Here is a 10,224-nt window from a genome sequence, read left to right on the forward strand (position 1 = left end):
CTGTACATCTGCCCACTTTAAACTATATGGACACTCTAAGATATCGACATACCAGGATGAGTAGAGTCCCTTGATGGCTTGCTCCTCATCACTCCAGCGAGAGGGATTCTCATATTTGCAGGCTTTCCCTCCACAGGCCATGGAGCACTGCATGTGACCGGGGATGACATGCCTCAGGGTCTCACCCATCTTGGTGTACTTTGCAGTAGGGACCCTTGTATTGGCTAATGGTACAAAAAGAAACATAAGGAAATTCTTCATTTGCAGAAGAAGATATCATAGAAATTGCAACATTTCTCATTTTCTTCAGTGTGGTTACATCTGCTGGTCTTGCACTGGGTGACGGACTGAGGCTGGTTCATGCTGACAGCCACCATGACCGTGTGGGAGGAGGAGGAGGAGAGGAAGTCCAGGGCAGATCTGCACTGCCGCTGCAGAACCCTCAGCAGGATGTCCGAGGCAGAGCGCCTGCGGTCATGCCACTTCACTCTGGCCAACATCTCACCGGCGAAGGAGCGGCGTGCTTGATGCTGCTGCATCCTATAGTGCTGCTGCCTGCACACCACAGCAAGCGCCTCTGTGCTAACAAAGGCTCCTGGCTCAGCACTTCTGTGCCCATGATGAATCATGGCTCAACAATCGCCCATTGCTGATCAGTTCATCAGTAGCATTTGAAGTGTCACCATGACAACCATCTCCAAAGTCGTCAATGGGAGGTGGGACAGGGGCTTATGTTGTTCTCACACAGTGCGCGCACACACACCATGTCACAGATCTGAGGCAGGCAGGCTGCTTGTAAAATGTCACACTTGTTTGGTTTTTAAAGCTGTACATCTACAGTAGCCACGAACACACGGCACTGGTCAGCAGGTACAATGGCACACCTTTTTCTGCTTTTGACTGGATCATTATTAACTAAGTGCACTGGATCCAAATATATTCAGCAGAAAACTGTACTGGAGAGCCAGGTGAGTTCCTATTCATATTAACGTAATGTAATCGTCAATTATACACAGGATAGCTTAAATGAAATCCTTGTTATTGGCCCAAATCATATTTCCCACATTATATTAATCTAAAGCAATGCAAGAGACATATACATGCATGTCTCTTGTATATATAACACACATGTAACACACATACAAGAGCAATTATGTCTTTGCATCAACAAATCAAACACAAACTCAACTGCTGTAACAACGTGAATGCACTGGTTAAAATGAAGACAAGCTGTGGTTGAAGGCTGCGCTACAGTTCATCAGCTAGTCTACCACTAAACTGCATCCAAAAGGTGAAGTGATACTGTGGGCTCTGTGAGTGTATGAGAGCAGCAGGACGGCTGGCTGACAAAAAAGTGAGAGCTGCTTTCACTAGCTGCAAGGGACAGAGCCTCAACAACACCGGCTGAAAATCTGCCACCTTCATACTTCCTACTGTAATATTTCACAGATCAGTCTGTCTTACAGTCTTTCAGTCAGTGCAACCAGGCAGACATCTGACAGTACTAAAACTATCACAGAAAGCCAAAAACATTCAGACAAACATTCATATTAATCAATATATAAATTGAATTTATGGTAAATGGTAAATGGCCTGTATTTGTATAGCGCTTTACTAGTCCCTAAGGACCCCAAAGCGCTTTACATATCCAGTCATCCACCCATTCACACACTGGTGATGGCAGGCTACATTGTAGCCACAGCCACCCTGGGGCGCACTGACAAAGGCGAGGCTGCCGGACACTGGCACCACCGGGCCCTCTGACCACCACCAGTAGGCAACGGGTGAAGTGTATTACCCAAGGACACAACAACTGAGACTGTCCAAGCCGGGGCTCAAACCGGCAACCTTCCGATTACAAGGCGAACTCCCAACTCTTGAGCCACGATCGCCCGTATATATTTCTTGGTACTATCATATGGATACTGGAGAATTAGACTTTAACTTGAGTGATTGAGTTAGTGATTCACTATTAGGAACCTCTGTTTTTTCAGCCTGCGCATCACTTTTTAGATATTTATTAAATGGTTGTCACAGCAGTGGAATCGCTTTGGAAAGCTGTCTGTCTTGTGCCTTCTCACTCGGACCCTATATAACTCTCTTCTTCTTTCTTGGCTCAGTGAAAACGTACCTCTCCAGGTAACACGTGTTATAAATCTGATGATGATTTGGGGTCTGCACATCTGCAGCCCTGACATTACTAACACTGCCTCCTTACTCACCGAGTTTAGAAATCACACACCACAAACTTGCATGACATGGACAAGAGTTTGGCCCACAGTCCCAGTACCACAGGTGTGTGAAATCAAACACCTAGGCATGCAGTCTGTCTTTACAAACATCTGTGGAAGAATGGTTTATTCTAAAGAGCTCACTAAATTCAAGCACAGTAGCATAAAAAGGATGTCACAGTTGGAACAAGTCAGTCTGTGAAATGTCTTCTCTTCTAGGGGTTCCAAGTGGTTTTATTGCAGAATTTAATTGTTTACGACCCACAGCTGCTCAACTTTGCAGGGAAAAATCCCGTAAAGTTTAAAGAGTAGTCTCACCAAGTGCTGAGGTGCATAGTGCATGAAAGTTGCCAACACTCGGTAAATGCAAAGTTCCAAACCTCCTCTGGCATTAACATCAGCATGTTGGGAGCTTCATGGCGTGGGTTTCCACGGCAGAGCAGCTCCTGTAGATGTAACCTGTTGCTTGTCCAGTACTTTACTTCACAAAAACTCAACAATAGTGTATATTGGAAAAAAGATTGCTGGTACACACTGTGAAAATCCCCAGGCTTGTAAACTCACAATTTGACACACAATGAGACAGGAACGTAACTTCACTTCCCAATATATTTGCCTCTACATACTCCCAACCCATTATCAACAGTGACAGTATTAAAAAGATGGAACCAGCCACCATTACATCCGCCTCTGATTTTGGACTCCAACATAGGTTTTCGACCACCATATTTGTTTTTTGAAACTCAAAGTGACCTTTGAATCGACAATTATGAATTGAGTGGCTCTCTAATCATTCAACAAGTTTTGGAATAGCCAGACAACACACTCTCATTTCATCCACCTGTTACATACAGTACACCACACACATTTTCATTCATCTGTTTTGCGTATAAGAGCTGAGAATAAAATAAGGATTATCTTGATGCTCCGTAAACCTACATTAAAGAAAACCCAACCAGACGTGAAATTCACTCCTAACTCAGTCCTGTGCCATCTCCTTGCCAAATAAAAAGCAGGTGTTGTTCCTGTGTTGTTTGTGTGGTGCAGAGCTCTCCTACCTGCCTCCATCTCTGTGCTGGTCTCTCCACTGCGGGCTCCACCGATGGAGTTAGGCAGGTCACTCAGTATGCTGACACCTGCTGCCATGGCACGGGCTGAAAGGTGGGAATAAACATTGTGTCAAACGCAGGTGGGAGGAGAAAAAAAAACATAGCAGGAGCTTTTCTCGTGCCGATAACACAAACAGTGACAAGGTGTGCACACGGATGAGATATAAGAGCGTTGCCTGGCAGGAGAGCCCAGGGGAGAGAGGGAAATGTGCAAACTGAGCCACCGTGTCAGCAGATTGTGTGTCGGTCTGACCACTGCACCTCTGGGAGCAGGTGCATACAGCCTGGGGACAACAGCAGCAGCTGCTGCATTACAAAGTATGAGAATCACAAAGACTACAAGATGAGCACGCAGTAAAATCGCTGCATGATAATTTGTTCCAAATCCACTTCAATAAGTTCCGATTTCTCCTGTTTTACAAGACTGATGACACATTTATCAATTATTCAGGTGACCACATCCTCTTTCAGAGCACCAATACCTTACTTGAACATGTAGCCTGATATCACAGTTGTGCCACACCAATCTTCCAGAGTGTCAATTTAACTTTGGGGACCAACCATCTCTCACGTTACACCCAGAGCTCTAATAGGCCTTCAACACCGTGTGCCAACTACTGCTGGAGGAGTGAAACTCTGCACCTTTCAGGCTGTCTGTGAGACCCATCAAAAATTGAGCAGGGTCACTGTATCGCACATGCTGACTTTTTGATGGGCAAACGATTCCCTGACCTTTGACTTTTCCTTCCTCCCTGAAGTTAATGCAGAGAGCTTAATCAAAGAGCAACGAGGCTGCAGGCCAGATTTACTAATGGCCTTAATGGCCTGCTTTATTGCCACACAAACACACCTATATATCTATCTATCTATATAAAAGAAGAGTGAATAGCTCAACAAGTGTGTACTAATGATGGCTGCACGATAACAACCAAGTCTGTGCTAAGCTGTAAAACACAAGCTCAGCTTTGAACACATAATAAAAAATAGCAAGCAATCTCGTGAACATAATGTGCACCAACAAAATGTTCAAATCATTCTAACCTGTCTGTTTTTTTCAGAAATCGCTGAAAATTTTGCTCTTATTTTTCCAGCAAAATAAATCACAAGGTACTGAGGAGTGATCTAACCAGTCTTACAGTTCTATCAGTCACTGAGCGCGAGACTCATGCATCCACCAATTCTTTGTGAACACGTCGACTCATGTCTGGTACCAAATACACATGCACCCTACAGGCAGACTGAAAGTGTAAAAACTCTGGTGCATCCAGCAGTCTGTGTTTGTGAGGCCTAAAAAACAGGAAGAGTAAACATTCAGGCAGCCGCTTCTGTCATTTAAGAGATTTCAATCCCTTCAGGGTTTTTTTTTTTTTTTTTTAAAACACAATTGAAAGCATTCCACGTTTAGGACACTATTGTTGAGACTCCTAACATCTCTGAATAATTGACAGTGTAAAGTTATAGCCTGTCTTTTTAGTATGACACAGGCTGAAGTGCTTCCACCTTCAGCCTGTGTTTTGGATAGGTAAGAAGCCTATCCAATCAGTTCAAGACTCTGCTGGGCTGGAGCCTGACACCGCTTGGCTTTGTTTATAGGAAGCTCTCGATAACAAGCTGGTGAGTGAGAAGCTGTTCTTCATGACCAACGTGACGCATGTGTATCAAATATTAACAGTTATGTGAAACTGATCTAACGAAGCCACTGTGAATAAATCTCTTCACTCAACAGAGTATTAGACACAAATCAGCCAAAACGCCTCACGCATTTGTGCCGTATCCATAAGCTCCTCTGGGAAGCTGGTGTGTTGGTGGACATGACCCAGTGTGTGAAAGCTGAGCGTTACCAGCTAATGAGTGTGGGATGTGACAGTCGCTTCCACTGAGTGCTAATAAAGAAATATGGCCCATTAAATGGTTTTCCTCACACCATGTTTCAGTTATGGTAATGTGACTAATCTGGAAACAAGTCAGCCAGCAGAGTAAACAGCCTCCATAAGAATATAGCACAACTCTGTGTCTCCGTTCATATATTCGTCTTTTCTAGTGCGCTGGCTAACAACTGGGGATTAACAAATCCGGTCGCATAGCCTGGCCCCCTCTCTCTCGTCGCTGTGCTGAGATCCTAGTTTAAATGTGAAGTTTGAGTGTGCTCTCCAAGCATGCTTCCTCTCACAGTCCAAGGACAAGCATGCTGCACTATATTGTGAAATATATTCACTCAACCTAAATCACCTACATTTAGGTGTTCCAATCACTTCCATGTCCACAGGCGCATAAAATCAAGCATCTATGCATGCAGGCTGCTTCTACAAACATCTGTGAAAGAATATGTCACTCTCATGAGCTCAGTGAACTTCAGCACGGTACTGTGACAGGATGAACCAGCTTTGAAATTTCCTCACTACTAAATAGTCTACAGTCAGCTGTTATTGGCATTATGGAAGTGACTGGGAATGACAACAACTCAGCCACGAAGTAGTAGGCCATGTAAAATCACAGCGTGGGGTTAGCAGATGCTGAGTCACATAGTGTGCACAGGTCCACAGCCTTCTGCTGAGTCAATAGACCTAAGACCTCCAAACTTTATGTGGCCTTCAGATTAGCTCGAGAACAGTGCTTAGAGCGCTTCATGGAATAGGCTTCCATGGCTGAGCAGCTGCATCCATGCTTTACATCACCAACCAATGCAAAGCATCAGATGCTGTGGTGTACACCAAGCCGCCACTGGACTCTAGAAGAGTGGAGATGTTTTCTCTGGAGTAACAAATTCAATGGATGAATCTGGATTTGATGGTTGCCAGGAGAACAGTACTTGTCTGACAGCATTGTGCCAAGTGTTAAGTTAGGAAGGGGGATTACGGTGTGGGGTTGTTTTTCAGAAGTTGAGCTCAGCTTAGTTCTAGTGAAAATAATCTATTAATGCAATAGCAAGACATTTTGGATGATATTTGTGAGAACAGTTTGGGAATGGCTCCTTCTTGTTCCAACATTACTGTGCACCAGTGAACAAAACAAGGGCCATAAAGACACGATAAGTTAGTTTGGTGTGGAACAACTGAACTGGCCTGCACAGAGCCCTACTTCAACCCGACAGGACACCTTTGGCATGAACTACAGAGGTGACTTTCTCATCCAAAATCACTGTCAGACCTCACAAATGTGCTTCGGGAAGAATGGTCACAAATTCCCACACGTAAACACAGCTTCAACTCTTTTGGTAAGGATTGCCTTACCAGCTGTTATAGCTGCAATGGGTGGACCAACATCATATTAAACCCTATGGATTAAGAGTGGGATGGCAGTCAAGCTCATATCTGTGTGAAGGCAGACAAGCGAATACTTTTGGCATTATAATGTGGGCTAACTGGTGATTTGAAACTGTCTGTAGGTGTGAGTGTGAATGGCTGCCCATCTGTTAGCCACGCGACTGACTGGCAAGGGTGTAACCTGCATTTTACCCTGTCAGCTGTGATGGGATGGACCATATCATGCATGAAATTACAGCTCAATACCACGCTGCTGAAATACAATGTGCTTGTTATAAAGTTGTTCACAGGAATGAACCATTATGTGGCACAGATTTAGAAAAAGATCTTCAATAAAGTATATGAGCAGAGCAAATCGATGGTTTGCTATTATCCAGTTTGCAATTTTTGTAGCCTCAACTTAAGTGCTGCTGTACTATCTGTTTTAAGGATTATTATGAATTATTATTATTATCATTTATTAATTTTAGTCACAGACATTACTTTAGAGCACAGGCCAACTCTAGAGTAGGCAGACATTGTTCCAGATCTGGACCAGATGTCATTCTTTAGCGACCCAGACCTATCGCTAGATTTTGAATGACCATTTATATTTTAACATGTGAAACTTTTCCTTTTCCTCCTGCTGAGATGGTTTATATGTAAAATGTAGGTAAGGAAAAAGAAGAAACCGGGAAACCTTTTCAAAAGCTTTATTTTTTTTATTATTATTTATGAATGCAAACACTCCTAAAGTAACAGTTAACTTAAAACAACTTAAGTGCTTTCTAGCTAACATTCACATACATTCATACTCCGATAGATGCATCACAGAGCAACTTGGGGTTAGTATCTTGCCCAAGGATATTTGGCATGCAGACTGGGGGAGCCAAGGACTGAACCACCACCTACTCCACCTCCTGAGCTACAGCCACCCAATTATTAGAGTTCCTCCAGTTCATTTTAAAAAAAAAAAAATAATTATAAGCATTGTTGAAATACTGTTAAATTGTATTTTCTGTTATTTGACAGCCATTATTTACAGACGATGATATTTCAGACCTTTGTTTAATGAAATCATCTCTCTCCAACAGGAAGAGAACATACGAGTAAACAGAGTGCACAACTAACCTCAGGATGACAAACATCTCAATTCACTTTGTATACATTCCTTTAAGAAAATACAACCTGATAAGTGAGATTTTTCTTTAAATAGGCTGCATGAAAAACACACTAAGAACATAGCATGACACTTAAGTACCTAAGTTAAGCTTTTCGTAATCCACCTTCAGGACATTAGTTTCAACAGAGCAGATCTATGTCAACAACATCCACTGTCACATTATTAGGTAGAATAGTTATAATCTTTTCCTTCACCTCATAAAATTTTCCATCAAAGTAAAGAAAAGTGATTAGGGAAAAACAAGAGACCAATGTTTTTGGACTGTCTGATCACAAACCTGGATGATGTGCCAAAGAGCACAATGCTCAATTTACTGTCAGGCTAAGAGCTGGTGTTCATCCTTTTTCACCTGTCACTCATTAACGAGCTAAACCAGAGAGCAACAAAACCCCAGTGGGACATTTTACTAATCACTTCACACACCCAGTCTCTTCTGTCTGGCAGAATCACACAACACAGGGAAAAGTCTGACAGGAGAATTATGAATGACCCCTAACCACCGACAACCATTATGAGTGAGAGTCATAAATAACACAATTAGAGGCATGGAATGATCTTTCTTGAGGGCAAGTCTGTGAAGACTTGCCCTCAAGTCTTAAATGTTCTGAGCAACAATTAGTACGGCGATGTACTAGCATTTCCACTGCTGATTATTCTGCTTGTTTTTTTTGTTTGTTTTTTAAATCAACAAATGTCACATAATGGGAAAACAATGATCATCAGATCCCAAATACACCACCTTTGAAGGTGCTGCTTGGTCAGATTAAGCACTGAGCCTCATAACATTCAAGTATTTGATGTGCACAATAGGAAGTGACTATTTCTTGCTTAAAAAATAGGATCAGGCAAAGCAATTCAGCAGTATCAATATCATTAACTCCCACATTTGCCTCAGTAAGGTGCACATAATATCTGTCTTCAAATTATATTGCTTGGAAGAATAAGTGGGCAATGTCACATAATCTGTAGAGTAATGTTTCTTCAGGAAGCTTTGGCTGTCATACCATCAAACTGCATTTTGAGTAAGCTTTCAAATCGGTCAAATTTTTACAATATTAAATATATTATAATAATAACAACATACATTTCACTCTTTTAACACTGAAGAAATACCGGCTATTAGATGAGCCTGGCATTAAAATGAAGAAAGATTTACCGGAGTGAGCACATTTAAACAGAGAACTACATTCTGTAATAATAATAACCGTCTGAGCAAACATAGCAGCACACTGACAAGTTTCTTTTTTTCCCACACCAACGTGAACATGCTGCCTTCCTAAGCTTTCAAGAGAATCTTTACGCTGCCCTGCTGAGCTCATCTACCTCCTGCCCCATTGCTGTTAGCACCCTGATATAAAACGCAGATTTGTCCCCGTACAAACAGCATGCTGTCAGCGGTTGCTGAGGTTATAGCTCTGATTTCCTCGGTCCCGCTATCAGCGTTAACAATTAACGCTTGGCTAAAAGTCTTAATGGCTACATTAATATTATAGTTATGAACGATTGGCTTAAACATCACAAGCACTATCTTACATGTATCAGAATTTGTGTGAGACACACTGTTGTTTTGGCCAGGACGGACTCCGGAGCGTTGGGTAACGCTGGCCCGGTGGTGCTGATGCTGCAAGATGAGGACTTACCGCTAGCTGATTAGCTTACTCTGCTGTATTAGCTGAAGCCAGCACAGTGACTAGAAAAGGCCCAGCTTACCGTTGTTTGCCTGTCGTCCGAGTACGTAGCTGTCTTTACAATTTTTGACATAGTCGATTCATCTCTTCCAGCTAACAGTCTTATCGCTGGCACGTCGCAAAGCGGCATCGTCTTCTTCGAGCCACATCATTTGGTCAGCTAAGTGCAGCTAGCTTACTAGCTAACTTAGCAACCTGACACGTTGGTCATGGGGAACGGTCCAATTGCGTCACGTGACCACGAGCACCCCTCAATTTGCATTTTGTAGTCTGGTAGTTTGTTTATCCAGAAGCTACAGAGCCACTGTCCCCAAAGTGAAAACAAAGGCATTTGGGCTCTATTGCGATAGAATTTAAAAAACAAAACAAAACAATGGAACTGTACAACCGATGTAAAGCTGTAAAGAATTTCACCTGTGATGTAATTTCACAATTATTCATCTAAATTTAAGATATCATTTTCAGTATATAAAGCAAGGGCGTAGATTTGGCATGGACGGAAGGGACATGTCCCCACCAATAATTTGATCGATAGAAAGAAAAAAGAAAAAGAAAAAACGATCTGTCAACGTCTCATTCACCCAGCGGTGCAGAAAGCGTTAAATTACTGGAGTCCTACCTCATGTGACAAATATGGCCAATGTGATTGGCTGTGCCTCTCAGGGAGCTCTGTTTAGTTTTAGCAGCAGCAAGCCTGCGCTGCGAGGATCTGCAAGGAGGAGAGGAGGATGGCAGCAAAAAGGAAGAACCTGGATATAAGAAAGTGTTTTT

General features: G+C 42.6%; 1 protein-coding gene across 1 annotated transcript in view; it reads right to left on the bottom strand.

Moving 5' to 3' along the window:
- Positions 1-9,934, bottom strand: part of ptpdc1a (protein tyrosine phosphatase domain containing 1a) — a 25,163-nt gene extending 15,229 nt beyond the window's left edge. The window contains exons 1-3 of the mRNA XM_005726706.2: positions 9,476-9,934; positions 3,290-3,385; positions 53-224 (exon numbers count right to left, since the gene is read on the bottom strand). Of these exons, the coding sequence (XP_005726763.1) occupies positions 53-224; positions 3,290-3,377 (260 nt within the window). The 5' untranslated portion in view covers positions 3,378-3,385; positions 9,476-9,934. The remainder of the gene's footprint in view (positions 1-52; positions 225-3,289; positions 3,386-9,475) is intronic.
- Between the last annotated feature and the right edge of the window lie 290 nt (positions 9,935-10,224).

Source organism: Pundamilia nyererei, unplaced genomic scaffold (genome assembly GCF_000239375.1).
Source record: "Pundamilia nyererei isolate P.nyererei 1_Seehausen unplaced genomic scaffold, PunNye1.0 scaffold00021, whole genome shotgun sequence".
In the NCBI taxonomy this organism is placed as follows: domain Eukaryota; kingdom Metazoa; phylum Chordata; class Actinopteri; order Cichliformes; family Cichlidae; genus Pundamilia; species Pundamilia nyererei.